Below are 21,148 nucleotides of genomic sequence, written 5' to 3' on the forward strand. Positions count from 1 at the left end.
AAGCTCCACCCTTTGCAGGAATTTGAACGAAAGAAATTTCACCAACCATAAAACCCCGGTGAAATATAATAAGAGAAATTTTTAAAAGTTTTTGGAGTGAACTTTTTATTTTCTAAATTATTACCGTCATATTTACTCGAAAAAAGAAGAAATAATAAAAAGAAGTAACATAATAATAAAAGGGTTATATTGTCATGGTTGAATTAACATTATTTAATTAATAATAAATTATGCAACGCCACCTATGGGGTTACTATGTGTTCGCCGAACTATAACCGTAAGGCGCGCATCAAGCTCTTTGGATGGATTTCAGTTCAGTTGCTTTCAGACCGCCGAGTGCTAGAGATGTCCTGAAACAAGCCGTTTTATCGGGTTTTAACGGTGAAATTTGTAATGAATAAACAATAAATTAAATAAAAAGTGGTTTTTCTTTGTTTCATAATAATGTTTCATTTATAGTTTTATTAATTAAAAAGAAACTTTCAAAATTGACTTCATCAAATGGTATTATTTAAGTTGAGTTTGCAAGTTAGGTAAGTTATGTTTTAGATTGTTAAAAATTATTTTTTAATATTATCGAATGAAATCAAAACAAGTGTATTGTTAGTGTAAATTCAATTCCATTTATTGGTATCGAGTTACGTTTGAAATTAATCGTTGATTTCATTTAACTAAAACATGAATAAACTTTCAATAAACAATGCCACAAACCGGGTGAAATTTGTTTATCAATTTAAAATAAAATTATTGTACGTTTATACCATCCAAGTTTACCGAAGCTTCACCAAAACCAAATGTTTACATTCTATAGATATAACAATTAGACCGTATCCTAACGTTTCTATCGATCGTTAACATTGTTAACCAACGTGTTAGTTTTCAAATATTATAATTTAGAAGTCCTCTTTATAACAATGAAATAAAATAAAACGTTTCAATCATTCTTCAAAACTTTTATAGTACCTAAGGAAGTCTGGGTGAAGTAACAGATGTCTTTCATATGGTTCCCATCCGTCTACTTAGAACAGATTGAGTGTCCAGACTGATTCAACTAATGGTTAAAAATATTTTTTATTTGATTACTTAGAGAAAATTAATTAACTGTAATAGATAATAAATTTAATAAAATTACATTTTACCTTTGACGAGCATCAATAGTTCAAAGAATATAATGACAATTAGCAGTTGAATTACAGAATCAGGAAAAAGGGAGTTTGAAATGTTGGAGTCGCGTCACCCCAAAGACTAAATTTATCGCCGGAGAAAGACATTGATTCACCGTTCGCGAACGGAAATAGCTCACTCACAAAGACAACGACGAGACCACGCTGTAAAGCTTTCCAGTTAGCCATATTCTATAACTCTTGAAAATCTTTTAGTTTTCATCATTATTATTTTCCTATTATATCATTCTCTTTACGTCTTTTCAAAGAAAATTTCTTTTATTATTTAAAATATTGGCATCTCCTATATTTTTATTATGTATTTCCCCCGAGACATAAAATATGTATAGATTCAATTTTATTTCACATGCAGAGATCATCTATTTTCAATATATGTTTTAATATCGAAATATATAATTCAAAAACATGTAAAGGTAGCTTCATAAAATAAACAGCTCTATTAAAGTTTATTTTATAAAGCCTAATTGATAATAAAGAACTACTTTAAACACCAGCTTGATGTCCGGTTTCATCTGATTATAAACAACAGTATTATTTTATAAACGTAATAAGATCTAGTTGTGTATTACGAAATTACTTTTGTTATCTTCTTCCGTTTCACTCACAGTTTGTTAAAGATATATATCTTTTATATTTAATTTTTATTTAAATACAGGATAATTCAAAAAGTCGGTGGAAAAAATATTTTTATTTGTACTACTTCAATCGTTTGGATTTAGGTATTTATACAGTCCGTAACTGTTGATATTTAAATAGATTTAATTAAATGGTAAATACGGGATTTACGATATGACACCGACCTACATGGTCGTTTATCAATCACAAAATTAGCATCAAATTCGAATTTCTCATTTTAGACAACCTAAAATTATAAACTATCAGTTAAAAATTTTAAAAATATTAACATAGTCAGTTTAAATCACCATAATTTAATAAGTAATATTTATAGTTTTGGGATTTTTGTTTCTACCGGTTTCGGAATCTTAGCACCATATCATATATATGTATATTAAACTAGATTTTACACAACTCTTAATGTTCCTCTTGATTGAAAAATTTACTTCACTTAGAATATGTAACGTAGAATATGTAGAATACGTCATTTTTAGATATTTAGATTGACCAAGACTGTTAATGAACAATTAGACACTTCTAATAGAAGTCTAGATACTGCTAGCAGAAGACTAGATGATGAAGGTAGAAAACTCTATCCTTCTGCCAGAGAAGTACGCCAGGATGGTTTCGACAACCATAAGGTAAACTTGTTTTGATGAATACAATCCGTCAGGAAGCACATTTGTTTGATTTTAATGGTAGTGCTTCCGCTCATAAGTCTTTGATCAGTAAATCTAACCGAGCTACTCGGCTAATGTTTTGTAAGAAACATCGATAAGCTTGGGGGGGTCTTCAATTCATAGTAAGCTCAACGCTGAGACATACTGCACAATTTTAAATGACAATGTGCTTCCTACGCCCATCATTAGAACCTTTCTGTTTCTTCAGAAACAGAAAAAAGACTAATTAAATTTAAGAAATTTTGTATTATGGATTAGGTAAGTAGTTACGTTTTGTTATGATTTTCGTTTAGATTTAAGAAAAATTAGGGCGATGTACAAGAAAAAGGTAATTCATTGAAGTCCATGACCTTCAAATTTGACCTTGTCATTTACATTTTTGACAGGTATTAAATTTTAGCAACTTTTCAGACGATTTTAGACTTTAAAAACATGCGAGATCGATAGATTGTATCGATTTAACCCATAGGCCGCAATTCCATCCATTTCGGTATCATTTTTTATATCTAAATTCCAATTTTTCATTTCCAAACTTCAACATCAAATTACGACTTTCTCGAAGGAAATTGACATCCGAAAGCGCGTTTATCTAAAAAAACGAAAAATTAGCAAGAAAATTACAAAATCTTAATCAAATTTAAAGTTTATTAATAATTTCGAATATTTTCAAAATTGATAGTTATTTTCTTTAAAAAAATCAATTATTTTGGCCAACCTGTGTAATTTATAATTCCCGCCACTTAATCAACCAATCAGAGAGCCCAGATTCAAACTGAGACGATCAAATTTGGATATCCAAGATGCCTTTGTCCAAAAAGGGTATATAAGGCCGCGCAAATTGACATCGAAGCACACCGAAGAGAGTTCAAATTTTGCTAGAGCCAAGCGTTGTCGAATCTACGTAAAATTAACCTTAAATTTTCTAACCTAAGCCTTGAACTACGAAGTAGTATAAGAAGATAAAACGTTGTGGCTCTGATGACAGCGCTCCGGTGGCAAAACTGTAAACTAACAAAAATTAATCTGTTTAGGTTAGGTCGGTTATTTTTTAGGATTAGGCAAGTCTAATAGAAGACCAAATACTGGCAGTAAAAGACTACTTACTGTTGGCAGAAGTGTAGATATTACTAATAGAAGACTAGGCACTCCTAATAGAAGACTAGATACTGAGAAAAAAATACTTCCATTGTAAGACAATATTCTTCTTATAATAAAACTAGATACTACTAAAAAATATTGCTAATAGAAGACATTTGCAGGCGATTAGGCACTCCTGGTAGAAGACAAGATTTGAAAAATAGACGACTTGATCCTCCTTATAATAGACCAACTACTTACTGATGACAAAAAACTAGATATTATCGTGGTATAGATTCGAAAAGCTTGATTCAATTTGTTCATTTGTTGTCGGTAGCGTTTAGAATTAACGGTTTCGAAAGGTTTTAATTAATCATAATATATCTTTGGTTCAATTTGAATTTTTTAAACTACTCAAAGTGATTTATCAAGACCACGGATTACGGTGAGAAACCTTCGACAAGCATTTGATACGAATCTGCAGCAGTTTTTCTTCAAAGGATAACAGAAAATCAATACTCTCCACATTTCGTAACTTCAAAGCTCAAAATCGACGTAATTATAAATTATGCTATCGTATAAACCTTACCGTTGTGACTTGTAAGTCTTTGTCAAATGTTAATAAATGGAAATACCGCCAATAACGCGGTTTGACAGTAATTACATTGACAACTAGGACCATCTCTGAGCAAATTTCATATTTACACATTTCGTAGATTGTTAGATACTGCTTACACAAGATAAGATTTATCCAATGGAAGACTAAATCACGTTTCTTATTTCCATATAATCTGACCATCTCTATCTAGATTTTGGATGTTATTGATTTATGAGTAAAGTTATTTTCGAAAATATACATAACTCAATATTAAAACAAAATATTAATAGCAACTAACAACACAATTTAAAACGATAACACTTTTTCAATTTATATTCTTATTTTTAACATTTTTTAAACAAAAATCCCTTTGATGCTAAAATACTCGAACAAACATGAACGCGTAAATCGGTTTAAAATAGTTAATGTGTAAACAAGAAAATAACAAAACGATTAAAACGAACTAATCTCAGTTGAATGGTATGTGGCTTTATGCGACGTTTCCACTTTTGATACGAAATCGGTTTATTTCGCCCTATCCAGGTAGTAGCTACATTTTATAGCGAGCCGAGAGTGTTTTCCGTATTTCAACCTGCCATGCCCGAGTCCGCTTTGTTTTGGCGCCTTCGTGTCCGTGTTATCTGAGCTGGAATAGCGCCTCTGTGCTTCTAAAAACAGTAATTCAGATGCTATCCAATCTTGTGGAATAACATTGTCGAATGAAAAAATTAAAAAAAAATAATAATACGTTTTTAATTTTATCCCTGTTAATTAGTAGTGTTACAACTTAGTGTTTCAATTTTAAATTTAATCAGAATTCTGTGATTTGCACATTCTATTTATTCGCGTTTACCTTGGTCGAATTATTATTTGTAGCTTTTTAATTAAATTATTTTTCGTTTTTGTAATGAGAAAATTTGAATAATGGTACATAACGTAGTTTTGTGTTGGTTAAAGTTTTAATTGCCGCTCGACGCCGATTATAATTTGTAATTTAAACGTGATTGTACGCGCTGCGAAACGCTTCCGAAATGGAGCTAAAACAACGAGTGTAACAAGTTTGACGCAACAGAAAACACAAAGCAGACGTCCGTCGTTGCTTGAGTTCTTAATTACTCTCGCTTGAGAACAAAATTAGCGAGCGAGCTCAGCTAATCCGCCTGAAATGAGACCAAATCGAACGAGAATCGACTGATGAGAAACGTCGTTTTAATGTTGGAAATAGCATCAATACCAAAGAAGACAGTGTTATTGAACCCTTTCAACTTGACTTTAATATAATCCAGACGCGGAAATTTAACAACAATTTTGCAGCACTTTCTCAAGTTTTAATATGTTTTAATGGGATTAAATTGATACCAAACTCACATCAAGTAAAATTTTCAATTAACGACTTTAGTTAATGAAAATCAGTTTAATTATCAAACTAATACAACTTTTAGATAGACTGAACTAGTTGAGATACTTGCCGCTTGCTTTTCATGTTGCAACATGATTGATATCTTTTTCAATACCTAAACTAAAAACTTTTTAAAGTGTGCTCTAATATTTATAAAGGAAAACGGTGAATATTTAATTCTTCAAAGTTTGAATCTAACGTCTCGTTGAAGCGAGTCAACATCGCGAGCTAATATTTTAAAATCGATTTTCTGAGGATCCTTAATTAATTTTAATTTCGTTTTCTTTAAGATGTGCTATTAAAATAAATATTTCGAACATGTTTCCGTTTGTTTACAAAGAAAGGTTGAGTTTGAATTTTTTTTTATATAAGAAAGCTTCTTTTTTTGTTGTCCGTTTATTCGTTATCCCTCTTTACTTCGGTGCTTTTAAAAAGAACCCAAAAGCTTCTATCCGCTCACTCACTCAGTCGGACGCTTTTAGACACAATAAGAAAGGAAAATAACTGTGGACGAATGTTCGAATACTCAAACAAACACTCATCCAAAGGCAAAATATTTAAGAAATTCAACTTGAAATGTGATTTATTGTGTAATGGAATTTTTCTTTTACAGAAATCCCAAAATGAATGGAAATGTCTTTACAAAATTGGTTTAAATTTATAAATACTAGAAAAAGATGAAACTTTGGAAGGTTTTAGCAAGAAACAGTCATGTTTATACGAATCATATCACTCAAAGTAATGGAATGGAATTATATGGTAAGTTAATTGAAATAAAATAAGATATATTATTCAAATAATACATTAACATCTCTGAGTATCTTATTTTAAGACAACTCAAACACGAAAATTATCCTATTCCCTTTCATCAATTCTTCCTTTTCATTTTTTCGAATACACTTCACGATGTGTATTGCATCAATTATGGATTTTCCTAATTAAAAACTCGCTAGGTTTGGAATTCGCTTTCCTGATGATAATTAATAAGCGATTTTAATCATTTAATCTCAGATTAGTATTATTTTTAATTCACATCATTCAGTGCTTATATTCTTCAAAAAAGTAAGAGTTGTTCATTGCCACGACATTACAACTTTGGCAAATGTAGATGTAGATATGCACATTACATTAACACACATGGAATAATGCAGAAGTCATGTCACTCTTCTCAACAGAGGTGATGAACGCAACATTGAAAACTATCATCAGTCTCTTATCAGATCTATACGAACTGTTGGCCAAGATTGTTACAAACAGAATACAACCTACTTATATACCTGATATTCCTAGACTTCCACAAAGCATTTGATAACAGCAAAACCTGAGTATTCCTGCAAGGATTGACTCACGATACACAAACTTATTTCATATTTTTAACGCAACACATTAATATAACAATCCAGGTTATCTACCTCTAGGCATCTTGTAATAGAGGTTGTTGATGATCAACCATAGTATAGGTCAACTAATTTCTTCATCCCAGCAATATAATTTCCTTTAGAACTTAGAAAATCTTAGCCATAAAGTCAAAAGTGTAGCCAACATAACACAGAGGAACACAACGTCCTTTAATAAATATATATATACGTATATATCACGTATATGTAAAAGTAGAATAATAACTTTCTTAAGTTTTTATTTAATCAAACATGATATTACGTATACCGGTTAAGTAGACGACGTTGAGGTTTAAGTTTAAAGTTGAAGAGGTTGTTGGCACCTCTAGCGCATCTGTGCAGGTCCCAAAATAGACGTCTAGATGTCGCGGGGTTTGCTCCTCGCTTCGCCCGACTGCTGTAATTAGTGAGAAATTTGCGAAATTAACGTCGGTTTCTGTTATTAATGTCAGAAGCCACTTTTGGTGATTTACAACGGATTTGTGTACCACTATATGGCTCGTGCATATGACGAAGCAAAATAGGAAATAAAACAATAACTTCAAAAATGAGAGTCTCACTATACTGAAAATGGTGTATTAATTGATGGTGGGTAATTTAAACCAATTACGATCTTAATTGAAATGAAACGAACCAATATAAGTGGAGACACTCGAAATTGAGTTATCGGCAACAATGAACGATATCTTTTGGCAATAAAATAATCGATAACTTGAATCATTTATTCACCATGTTGATACAGTGAAGTAGTTATTTCGTTATTTTATCGTTGGTCAATCTTAAATTTTTAATTTATCAATTTACCACCAATTTAATGTCACAAACGTAACTTTAAATTATATTTTTTGTTCGAAAACTATAATTAAACTAACTATTTTAGTTTGCAAAATGTTTTTTTTAGATACTTAGAGTTTATGTGTCATAACTTTAGCTCTAAATTCGGTTCTAATTCGGATGCGCGATGTCTCTTAATTTATGAGCGCTTTTAAGAGCTATCTGGGGAGAGAGTCTCTATTTCCAACTTCTAAGTGGCCCGGTCACGGTGGCTAACAACAATAATAAGCAGCGAGAAGACAACTAAATTACCGTGAAACGACAAATATAACTGTCGTCATAACGTGCAAAAAGTAAAAAATAATTACGTAAAATAGAAAATAACTATTTGGTAAGTTTTAAATGAAAACGACCCGGTACTACCAACTTCTTAGTTCGAAAACTCTCCCCAAACACTTGAATTTCAGACTAAACTTTCCGACTAATGTCTTTCGAAAGTTCTTCAGTTTTCAACACAGTATACTATTTTCTATTATTATTACTATCGTAGAGAATATTAAACAGTTATTTTCTAAAACATTTTTTTATTGTAAAGAATCTGTAATGAAGATAGCTATTATTTCAAACTGTCAAATGAAATGTCAAATATTTAGAGTATAACCTCAAAATGATTTCAGCAAGATATTAATCAATGTTGATGACACCTTGTGTTTATTTGTTGTTTTTACGCATGTAAGAAATAAAATCCACGGGACAGAAAGTTTTAAGAACAAGGAGCCGAAGAAAAAATACAATACAACAAGAGTCAGTGGAAACTCAATAATCTCAAAATGTTCATATTATTGAAATGATTCAAACGTTTTTATTTAATCCTTATTAGTAACAAAGAACAACAATACGATTTTATCTAAGTGATCTTTCAGTTGCAACAAGTTTATGTTGCAGGTCTTGTATTTTTATGTATACTATGGTATGCATGTAATAAATGCCAAATAAGAGTTTGATATGACCTGCGAGGATAGCTGAGCAAATTAAAGTTAATTGCGTTTTTCCCAAAAGCATAATTATGTTATTAATAACTCCCAAAGCACTTTGCTTCTTAGGATGTAACGAGACAATTTAAGTCTGAGTTTTATTATCTTTTTGATAAAATGTTTCACCTCTATGCGATGTTAATGAATAAAAAATTTAATTGAAGTATATAAGTTAAAGTTCAAATTGGATATTACTTATCAAGTTATTAAGTAAATACTCTTGCAGCTGCATTTCAAAACATGGAGGTGCTTTTTCCAGTTTCATCAATTTTACCATTTTCTCCTAGGAATACCTCAATAAGAAGGCAAACTTCATTTTTCAAACGAGGTTGTGTTTAAAAAATAATATCCCAACGGAGATTTTTTTTAGAGTTGATTTTCTCGTTCAGGAATTGGTCTCGTTCAAAATCGGATGTAATTCCGTTTAACAAAAAAAATACTTCACATCGATCATTAATTTTTTTTATTAAATTTATACTTTCTGGTTTTGTAATTTTTTTCTAAAAACACATGATCCAAGAACATATGTTAAACGATTATAAAATTTTATGTCCAAAACATCTGTTGGTTGAGTTAGTTTCTAAGCGATCGTACTTAGTCCAACATCTTATAAATCTTTTTTAAGAGCTTAAAAGATAAGAGAAAAATACAACGACCAAACACTTGGGTTCTTACCGTTATCCATCGAGACACTTTTTTCACACTGTCTTTTCTAACAAAATTCGGACACGTATCATGAGCATGGCAGTCATAAAACCGCCAACGTTATACGAAAACGGGCCGGGGATTTATTCAAAATTTACTAACCGCGTCTGCAACGGCGAACTTGGTCGAGAAAGCGGCGGGTTTTAAATTTTTATCGCCTCCACAGCAACGGCATAAAGACACCCTTAAATTTATAACTAAAATCCAATGCCTTCAGGATTTTCATAACTTAAATGACTTATATGTCAATTTTCGATTGATCTGGAACTACTATATATTTATGAAAGATTATATTTATGAGAAGATAATATTTTTTTAACAATTCAAATAAAAAATTTAGAACACATCGATTTTCACTTCTCTTATCATTTATTTATCTTCTAATTGCTTAAAAGACTCCAATATTGGATTACGAAACGGCTTTAAATTTCAAACATTTGTTAAAAGACAAAAAAGGTTTAGGGTAGGTCTACTAAAAACATTCAAAACCGTTCAAATACGACCTAAAAAAACTTGAAAGCTTTTGGGGCGTGGAGAATTGATTAGTTCGAGCTCCAACATGTGTAATTTATCTTTCTTTTCGTTTTGTTCACGTCACACAAATTAACTGCTAAGGGTAATGATACCGCGTTGTTTTACGTATCTCATTATTTTTGTTTATATTGATTGTTTTCTTTTATGTCCATTTAGAATTCAAATCGAGATCGCCAACGTTTTCCGAAGATTCTGGAAAACATTCAGGAAACAGTTTACACGAAACTTTACACCAGAATTCGTATTTAGCTACGGTTCAATTGAGAAGGAAACCTGGGGAAAATTTGGGAATTATATTATCATCAGGTACGTATAATTTAGACCGAATTAAATTAAACAAAACTTTCAAACTAACTATACGTCGAACTCAATCTGTTGTGTAAAGTTTATTAACTCGAATTGAAACGATTTGAATTTAAAATTATTTAATAACATGCAGGAAACGAAAAATAAACCGAATAAAAATTGAAATGGAAATATAAAATCAAATAATAGCCAAAAATTCGAATATATTTAAAGGTTATAAAACGTTTTTTATCGAATTTTGTTTGCAAAATACGTTCTTTATAACAAATTGGCATTTATTAGGGGTGATTTACTTTGTCCTCTTTGATCCCAAAAATATTTGTGCAACAACAAATGTTTATACTTGAACACAGTATTGTTTATCAATTCAAATCTCTTCCATTGCTTAATTTGTTTAACATTGTTATGAGTTACTCCCAAAAAGTGTGGATTTGAGAAATGAAGCTATTTGGGATTATAAAAGAATGTTTGAGGTTCTACTGGTACAAAAGGGATATCGACCCATCAAATATAGCACCTCTCATCACAAATCCAACCCATCGAATCTTTAAAATCTCCAGTAAAGGTACTTGTATCTCCAGATTATCGTGATTGATTCCAGTATCTAGTGTACGATTCCAGTTGCTCGTGGGTGATATCAATATCCAGTTGATTACACAGTGACTAGAACCAAAATCTAGTATTTGGTTGGTAACAGTATCAGGTTGATGATTCCAGTATTCTATGAATTATTTCAGTGTCCCAAAGTGATTCAAATATCTAGCTGAGAGACGCAGGTCGCATAGCGATTAGTTCCAGTATCTAGGAATTAGATGCAATTTCCATAATAGCTAAAACCACAATCTAGTAGTTGTTTCCAGTAAGCAATGTAAGATTTCAGTGTGTAATAGATGACTCCAGGATTTGATATGATTTATTTCAATATCCAGAGGTTAAATTTTGTTTTTGTAATTCGCGACGATAATGAAAGCTATAACAGTACTCAAACGGGTGCTGTAATGAGACTCCTTACAGCATCCGATGCTGTAATGAGATTTTAGTAACATTTTATGGAACCAGTTCAAGTTGGTGACATTGGGTCATTAATTTTTCTAGTTGTCAATGTGACAATGTTTGTCTATGGATGTTTAAACGCGTTTTTAGCATCGAATACAAGGTCCACAATGATGAGGACATTGAACTCTGAGCAATTTCTCTTATTTTGGGAGGTATACATGAAACATTTTTGTCAGGTGAATATATTTTGTGTTTTGACAGTTTCTAATTGTCAATTCAAATTTCTATTTTCAAGTGTTACGTTGTTACCAACTGCTACATACCTATTTCCCTACATTCTCAAATTTATTTTATTTTTGAGAAAAAAAAAGGATAAAAACGCGAATTACAAAAAATAGCATAAAAAACACGTTTCATAAGACTTAAAGCACTTGAATTCGTGCATTTCAAACGTGTCTTACGAAACTTGTTTTTTAATATACTATTATATGGTTATAAGTAGTAAAATGTAATATTTGATTCCAACATCCACTTATTGATTGCGGTATCCATACAATATACATAATAATATAATAATTAGATCCAACATTCATTGATTGATACCAGTATTTAGTAGATGAGTTGTATGAGTAGTATTTGTAGTTGACATTTGAATAGAATGGGTGAAAATAGATTGCCAAAAAAGGATCTGGCGGTGTATCAAACCAGGAAAGCATAGAAGAGGGCGACCCCGAAGAACATGGGCGCAGGGTGTCAAAGAGGCGATGACGAATTATCACAGAGGATACATAGAATAGAAAAAAATTGCGTGTTGGTTGCGAGAAATCTCGCATGCTGTATTGAACCGCTATAATGATGATAGTATTGAGTATGTTTTTGATAAAAATTTAAAATAATATCCCGAATGAAGTTATAAGAACTCAACTACAAATATAATTCCGTTTACAAGACGAATTTGACCAATAATATCAAAACAGCAATATCATCCTCGTTCTTGGATTATACATTCAAAAAGAAACTATTTTCGATATAAAGACTTCTTTTATTCACCGTTTCTGTAGTTTATTTATCTCACTCTATCACACTAAGTTTTCATTTCTTTTAACGCATTTTTTACTAAATTCATGAATGAAAAGAATTGGTTGAAAAGGTTACGATATTTAAGTATTAAGAATTATAATTAAATTAAAAAGGGAAACGTAAACACGAGGACAGGTGCTGATGGTTATTATTGTACGTGCGTGTGTTTGCGGTGTCGAGTTATAAAAGCGATCTATTTATAAATGTAAAGCGAAGAATATCCGGTACGAATTTGTCACTGCTCGTGAAAGGGAGACCCGACACAAACCGAAACTTAAAATTATTTTTAGCTTAATACAATCTTCTTCTAGAAGTTACTCCTCCACAAATGATCAGTGTCCAAAAACGAGCTTAACTTTTCTTTCTTTTTCTTCGTTTGTTTACTTTCACTTTGAGCATCGATTTATTTAAGATTTATTTGAACCAGTTCGGAGAGCATCTGTTCACCTATTTTTTCGTTTGTGTTCGCTTCGGCAACTGTAATAAAACAGGCATCCATAAAACGTTTTTGGAATGCGAACGACCGTAGTTTTACTTGTTTAACTACATTTTATCTGGTAGCATTGTCATAAACTTTAAACTCAAAACACAATATTTCGGATAAAATACCGTTTTTTGAAGCCTTTTAGTACGCGTTTGGGATATCTGTATCTTACGTGACACGAAATCGGGGATGTTTCAGTAGAGAAAACGGGAAATCGTGATTTGCATTTAAATAAATTCACGTTTAGATACTCCATTTGAATCCAATAACGATCTAGTTAAGTGATTATAAGGACTATCCAATAAAATGAAACATAATCGAATCGAAGCCAAAACCTAATTAAACCGAAAAGCCATCGAATAAATTTTAATTATGTACCTATGTATATCGGTTTGGTTTTATTGTAAGCATCTCTACGAGTGTATCTACGTTTGCGCTGAGGATGAGTTTGCGTACGCAACTTGGTGAGTTTAAAAATAAACCTTCTCGGATCGAGCACGAAAGTGTCTACGCGGTGCGGCATCGCGCGTAAGTCGTAAAAGTGGTCCCCTTGGCGCCGAGAGTGAATTTGAAAATCCTCGAGACATCGGCGTCGAAGGGAATATGTTCTCTTCTTTTAAGCTCCCCGCCAGCTTAAGACCGCGTTCGAAGAGTTTATCCTCGACGTCGCAAGTCGGCGGGAAAGGATCGGTAACTTTCATGAGAAATTCCAACGAAAACTTGGCTCTTTGTACCAAATTCAAGAGTAGTTCCATCGCCAGATCACCTAAACAAAGAAAACACAAAAATAGTAAGATTTATGTTTTACGATTTTTAAAAAACTTTAATTATTCAACGGTGAATAACAATATATCAAAATAAGTTTATCAAATAACAATAGCTCTTGAATTTATAATTACCAGACAAAACCGAATTTCCAAAACAATTGAACACGTACAATATTATTCATAGTGAGTTATTAGTAGATATTGATTGTATTTGTATCTATCCCTATGAAAACCCTGAGGGTTCGATGCGGTCCATAATATCTGTGAAAGGGAGTTATTTAGAGACTTTATAATGACTGCATAATGATGAATAAATATCAATAATAACACAAACAGGTAATTAAATAATTATCCATAATATTACAATTTTTTATTTATAGAGGAAATAATAATTTGTGCACATCAAATTATAACAACCAATACAATAATGTATTCAATAAAATACCCAAAATCATATAAACACAACTTCTGTAATAAGATAACTGTCAAATTGTTGTGAAGTTGGTAACAATTGGCAAAATTAACAGGGAATTTTGTTATATGTCATGCTGACGTTTGAACTTTCGTTATTTAAAAAGAAATTTTTTTAAATATTTTTTGGTTTTATATGTTTTCACAAATAAATGCAGTGAATTTTACTTAACATGTAATATACTTATTTTGTCCCACATAAAATGCAACATGTCTGAATGTTTTTTTTTATAGTTCTAATGTTAGTTCTAGTGACAGTGGTAGGTAGCGCTAGTTAACATAAGATATCACTATGTTGCATAGTTTTATTGAACTAAAACTAGAACTAACACTAGATAGGGTTAGATACGGCTAAATCAACGGAAACAAAAAATCAATATAAATTTTAAAGAATCCTAGGTAATACCAACAGAAACCCTAAAAATTTGACATTGACAGATATAGAAAAAATATGAATATGATGCGTCATTAAAACCATGTTAAATGAAGCAAATTAATCGTTAGAGGCAATAAATTGCGATAGATTAATGCATTATGCATGGAACGAGTCAATACCAAACACGACGTTGATGTTAACGAAGACGTATCCGGTGGTAAATTAAGTGATCTCGCAATGGTTTAGGTGAATATGACACCGAACATGTTCCCTTACCGAAAAAAAATCGATTTAGAACAGTACAAATACTAAAAAGTCCTGTTGAAATAACCCGGTGATAAATGGGCAGAGACAGTAAATGTCACCGTTTCGAAAACTAACGACAAATAACCTGTCACCTCATCCTTCTTGTTTGTTGTGTATTACAAATGACCCAACTTTTAGTTAGAACAATGCTTTTCTTATAAATACGTTTAATAAGCTTATTGTAGAGAGTTAATAAAGAAATTTAAAAAACTTAAATTTGACGTAAAAATTTTAGTGATTTTTATGATTTAAGTTGGTAAATAATATTTAAAATGTCAAATTCGAAATGAAAACGTCAATATAAAATTTTTCATCATAAGTGATAATATTATGTTTGTTTTGAACGAATATATTATAAACGTTTTGTTATTGCAAGCAAGTAAAAATGATCTTAAAACTGATTTATTAGCACCAAGCGTATCAACACCATTTGCAGATTGCAAAATTCCAAGATGGGAGATTTCTGAAATACGTTTGTACAAGAGGTGGGAGTATAAAACAAATAATTGAGTCGAAGAAGTTGCTATTAATAATTCTACAAAACGTTAACACGACGTTGACGAAGCGATTAGAAATGGAAGGAACCGCAACTGGCTTCGTAACCAATGTTTGCTTTGAAACACAGACAATTTGGAATATAATCCTCAAGTCCCTAATCTGTGTCAATCCACAAATGAAATTAGCAAATTAATACTGGCAATAATTTTAACTCGTTAATGAATGACAATACTTTATCACTAAAAATATGTTGATTAGATCTTAGATTTTTCAAATGATAGGTAACCAGTACCTGGTACAGTACACCACATCATCGGCAAAAACTCATAGTTCAAACCGCACTGTTGTTCTTTTTACAATCCCATCCATTCTGACAATAAACAGCACCGAACTCAACACCCCTTGTCTCATTCTACTTCTGGCAACATCTATTATACTCCACTTTTCTTTCACTTAAGAAGGAGTTTCTACATCCTTCTCCAACTTCAAAGCTTGTTAATTCTTGCTCTGAAATATCTTGCTCCTCATTTTCTCCTGGCACCGTCTATTTAAGACGTTTTTGAAATATTCTCTCCATCAACAAAGATAATAACCCAATATTTTTCCTTTCTTGTCCCTTCTTTGTTTCAAGTACTCTTTTTTTTCCACTTCCAAAACTCTTTGTGGTCTTGGAAAACAGCTTGTCATTTCCTTTTGTATTTCGCCGAACTTTAGCCAGCTATCTCTCTTTGTGTCCAATACCATAGCATCTTGTTCTTCTTTATCTCCCCATAAATTTTGTCATTTCACCAAGCAGTTCGTTTCTATCTTGTATTCATTACTTGCAGACTGCAAAGTTCTAAAGCTAGTTTCCTTAGATTTTCCCATCTTCGTTTTAGATCCTCGTCACATGGCTTACTTGCAGCCAGCGCTTCTTCCAATTTCTTATCATGTTGCTCTAATGTCTTCAAACCTTCCTATTGCTCCTCAATTCTTTTTCATTATATTGATTATAAGTTAAGTTATGAATAATGCCTGGAAAATGACAGCAGTGCACTAACTACAGCCATTTATACCATTAACTTTTATGACATCCAGTTAACTTAATCGATTATTTTTTACTCAAATTTTTATGGTGTTGTTAGCACAAACTGGCAGTTATATTTGGGATAACAATGATTGTCGGTTTAATTTTTGGTTATCCGGCCTTGATTATTAATTCAATATACATCCGTGAAATAGCGAAACTCGCAATATATGTAAATAATAAATTCAAGACGATTTGATGTTACTGCAACAAACTTTATATTAATAGTGTCAACAAAAATTTAAAAATAAATTAACGACTGTGATTATAGCCTGTGAGTTGCAAGATTTAATTTTATTTAGAAAATAACCATAATTTTTATCTGGATTAACTCCTCCAATTTCCACGACCCAATTCCTAAATCTAAAAAAACGTTTATTTAGGCGGACTTGTCTCGCTTTTAAAAATACAAGCCATTTTCGAGCTTTTAAAACACTCCAGATACATTAATCGGGGTTAATTGGGACGATTCGGGCCCGCGTTTCTGCTTAATTTGAGTTATTTTCACCTCAAAGAGATCGCGGGCGCAATCTAAAATTAGCGCTCAAATGGCGTTCATTTAAACCGTTCGGTATAAAATGATTTGAATTGATTTTTCTTTTAGGGCACTCCGAAATCGACCAATGTCCGAGCATCGCTTCTTTACGTCCCGGATCGGTGGCTTTAACAAGCGACCAACTTGTACCAGGAGATAAAATACATTCTATTAATGGCATAAATACGTCGAGAATGCGACCGGAAGATGTTACCACACTGTTAGATAACGTTGATGGAAATGCTTTGTTGGAAATTGAGTATTCTTTACCTAATTTTGGTAAATTAGATTTATTAAGTTTTAAAAATATGTTTTATTAATTTATTATTTTGGGGTTAGTCTCGGAAAATTCTCTATGTTTAACTTCGAAAATTGCTGAAATTTCTATTGAGCGTCTTGAGGGGTCTTTAGGAATTACGTTAAGAGGCGGTACGGTTTTAGAACAACCCCATTTAAGCAAACCTTTAGTCATTACTCAAGTTAGAACAAATGGGCCAGCTTACAGGTAATAAAACACAAATTATTTACATAGTTATTATTTGTTATACTCCGATTTTTAGGAGTGGTTTAATTAAACCCGGTGATCGTCTTTTAAAAGTCGATAGTCAACCACTTATTAATAAAACATTAATCGAAGCGCAAAAACTGCTTAAAGAGGCATCTCAAAATAACGGCCCATTTACCAATTTAACGATTGAATACGATGTAAATATTATGGAATCGGTTAAATACGCGACCGGGCCGTTACTAGTCGAAATAGACAGGCAAATGAACGAGGATTTAGGATTAATTTTGGGAAATTGTTGTGATTTAAATTCAACTGAAGACATTTTAACCGCAGGTATTTTTATTTCTAATATTATTCCGGCCAGCGTTGCCGACAGGTGTGGTGCTTTAAATGTTGGCGATCAAATATTAGCCATTGATAATATCACAATGGAAGAGTTTAACGGATCAAGCGAAGATGCTGAAAGTTTGCTTAGGGATGCGAGAAAACTTCAAATTTTACCGTACCATACGTTTCAAAGGGTTCCCTCGAGAAATTATCTTTCAGGTGAGTACAAATTGAAGTTAAGGTCGATAAAAAGAAATGTTCAAGGTTAAAAAACTTAAAATTTAAATGATTTTTATAGGTCAATATCCAAATAGTCCTAGCATATCCGGATTTAGTACGATTAATTCACGAAGATCGAGAAATAAGGGAAGATTTAGACAGAGTTCGGTTCCAAAATCGTTGGAGATAGATTCAGGTAAGTTCTCGTTTTGATTAAGAAACATTTTTATTTAATTTGAATCAATTAGGTACCAATTTCTTGTCTTATACGCCAAATTTGGCTGTTTATCACACCGAAACTCTAACGATTACGTTAATCGGGGAACGAGGTAAAGGTTACGGCCTTTTCGTTTCAAATACAACGAATAACGATCACGGTGGTGGTGAAAACAGAACGGGAGATATAGTTATAAATCGAATTGCACCTGATACGCCGGCTCACAGGTATTCTTACATAAAATATATTTATAAATCGAAATTTTTCTCTTTCTTTTCATTTTATTAGATGTGGATGTCTTCAAACCGGCGATAGAATTGTTTCAGTTAACCACCAATCTAACTTGACCGTTCAAGAAATCAATTCGATTCTTGAAATGGCTTCGGATGGAAGCAAAATTATTCTACAAGTAGGATTTGATGTTGCTGATACTATTGTACCAAGTAGTGGAGTTTTTACTGTTAAATTAGTTAAAAGAGGTGGTGGTTTAGGTATAACAATAACAGGTATGCACTAAAATTCAAATACTGTAAATAACAACTAAAACTAGAGCTAGCACTAGAACTAACACTAGATCTAGAACTAGAAACAATCGGGTTTAGCCGAGCGTCTCTTAAGACAGCTAAATCCGAATGTTTCTATTTCTAGGTCTAGCGTTGGTTCTACTTTTGGTTCAATAAATGTATACAACAATCTAGTACTGAATAACAATTAAAAAATCTGTTAATTCCATGCTATGTTATAAACAATGATTAATATTTTTAATTTTTAAAGCATCAAAACATCGTCCAGATGAACCATTTATAATTTCTGAAATACGTCGTGGATCAATAGCGCATAGAACCGGAACCTTACACGCAGGCGATCGTCTCTTGGCGGTGGATAATCGCCAATTGGATCGTATGTCAATAGAAACAGCTTTTGATATCTTACAAACGTCCGCCAACGATATCGTAACGTTAAAAGTAGAAAAAACGGAAACGGATAATTCGAATTTGTCCTTGGATAGTGTCGTGTACACCGTGGAATTGGTGAGATACGGAGGCCCTTTGGGGATCACGATCAGCGGCAGCGAAGATTGTTCGGAACCGATAGTCTTGTCACGATTGACGGAAGGTGGCCTAGCCGAAAAGACTGGTGCTTTACACGTCGGCGATCGGATTTTGGCAATAAACGGGGAAAGTTTGGATTTGAGACCGTTGTCCGATGCGATTCGGTTGTTGCAAAGCGCCGGCGATCGGGTTCAATTGAAAATAGCGAGGAATTTAAATCAAAATGGTAAAAAAAACTTTTTAAACCATCTATAAACTACAAAATAAACAAATAAAGTTTAAAATTGTGATATGATTGATCGCGTTTTAAGTTTCTTAAAAGTTAAATATCTTTAGTAGGTGTTTTTGATTGATATCTTTTCCCTTCAGATATATTGACTGATGATTCAAGGTGTACCTATTCGAGTCCAGGATTGATGAGTTTAGATAGTGCCGTACACTCTTGGGATAGCAACCAAGGGGAAATTTTAGATAACGGTAAGTTTTATAAAAATAAAATAATGATTACTAATTGATTCCAAAAAGGAATTAATCTTCCTTTGATCTTGTCGTCAGCCTTTGAATCTTCCCGGAAATCCATTTTATCACTGAAAAAAGAGACTTTTTAATAACTCGAGATAGCCTACAGAAAATCAGGTGCAACCCGGAAACGAAATGCACGCTGTGCGTCGACAATCGATTTACCACGACAAAAAGTATTCGACGGGGTTGCAATTAAAAGCTAATCTTTAGAGAATTGAACCTGTTAGAGCTTTTACGAACTCATTCAATAAAATTATTTAAAATTTAATTAATTAATTTTTTATTATTTAATTGCAGATTGTATAAACCCCGTTAAAGACCACGAGAGCGTAATAAGCGAACCGATTTCAACGACGTCCTCAACAACCCATCAACAACACCAAACCGACGAAAACAACCACCACTCATCGAAACCACCATCATTGCACCGTAATAAACACGACTCCCAATTACAATTTTATTCGGACGCTGAAGAGACCACGTTCTGCCCAAGCCCTTTACCGTTACCCAATTATAATTTTACAAACACCCTCAAATATGACACGTCAATTTATCGTTATCACCCCGAACAACAGCGTTTGAAAGGGACGTTTTCAAACGAAAGCATATTAGATAATGAAGTCTATCACGTGACGTTGTACAAAGATTCGGTTTACGACGATTACGGGTTTAGCGTAAGTGATGGTTTGTACGAGAAGGGGGTCTACATCAATAGGATTAGAAAGGGCGGTCCGGCTGATATTGTCGGGTTGTTAAAACCCTTCGATCGAATCGTGCAAGTGAATGAGACCAAGACGGTCGAGTTCGATTGTTGCTTAACCGTACCGTTAATCGCTTCCGCTGGTGATAGAATCGAATTAATCGTCAGTAGGAATCCCTACGTTTGTTGTAGTAGTCCCGAAAGAACCTTTAATGATTGTTTGGTTGGAAATGGGGGGTTTTTAGGTAGTCAGAGTACGATCGTTAAAAGTTTTTAAAAAGCTACAAAAACTATTCGATTACATTTAAAAATATTTTAGATTATTTCTTTATCAAATTCCATATTACTGAAAAAAGGTGTATTTATTTTGTATCTTTTAAGTTTTTTTAAGTTTGTAATTTAATGCCAAAAGTTATTTTAATCAATTTTGATGGATAACTCGTGGTATTTGATTACGTCATTTATAAGTTGAAATAAAGATATTTAAGAGCAAAGCAGAGTTCCTCTTTAATTATCTGAACCCTCATCAATCCGCTGTGCAATATAAAGGCAGCGTCTACTATGACGTCATCATTGCAAGTATGCAACTAATATCACACTATTGGTATTGCAATACGCAAATCACGATAATTAATTAACACACTTTACTAAGTGAGTGGAAACCTAAAGAGAAGGGAAGGTGAGGGAGGCCACAAAGGACATGGAAGATTTATGACGACGC

The 21,148-nt window shown here is 32.5% G+C and overlaps 1 protein-coding gene and 1 long non-coding RNA gene across 5 annotated transcripts; one reads left to right on the forward strand and one right to left on the reverse strand.

Annotated features, from left to right (window-relative positions):
- The first annotated feature begins 324 nt into the window (after nt 1-324).
- Nucleotides 325-20,921, forward strand: LOC111427171 (Glutamate receptor interacting protein). 4 transcript variants are annotated; one of them, XM_023062169.2, is made up of 13 exons: nt 325-533; nt 2,294-2,440; nt 6,167-6,312; nt 10,154-10,303; nt 16,952-17,161; nt 17,222-17,387; nt 17,443-17,936; nt 18,016-18,132; nt 18,185-18,380; nt 18,442-18,659; nt 18,928-19,431; nt 19,575-19,682; nt 20,025-20,921. In XM_023062169.2, exons 3-13 carry the CDS (start codon nt 6,231-6,233, stop codon nt 20,702-20,704), a joined length of 2,925 nt encoding a protein of 974 aa, XP_022917937.2. In that variant the 5' UTR covers nt 325-533; nt 2,294-2,440; nt 6,167-6,230; the 3' UTR covers nt 20,705-20,921. The 4 variants fall into 4 exon arrangements, with proteins under 4 accessions (XP_022917937.2, XP_022917936.2, XP_071050064.1 ...); XM_071193963.1 differs by lacking the exon at nt 2,294-2,440 and having other exon boundaries at nt 337-390; nt 460-533; XM_023062168.2 differs by lacking the exon at nt 2,294-2,440.
- Nucleotides 2,702-4,385, reverse strand: LOC139428926 (uncharacterized). Its single transcript, XR_011639602.1, has 3 exons — nt 3,818-4,385; nt 3,195-3,752; nt 2,702-3,068 (listed from the first exon to the last, which is right to left on the reverse strand). It is a non-coding gene; the product is annotated as an uncharacterized lncRNA (long non-coding RNA).
- Nucleotides 20,922-21,148: the final 227 nt, after the last annotated feature.

Source organism: Onthophagus taurus, chromosome 2 (assembly GCF_036711975.1).
Source record: "Onthophagus taurus isolate NC chromosome 2, IU_Otau_3.0, whole genome shotgun sequence".
Lineage (NCBI taxonomy): Eukaryota > Metazoa > Arthropoda > Insecta > Coleoptera > Scarabaeidae > Onthophagus > Onthophagus taurus.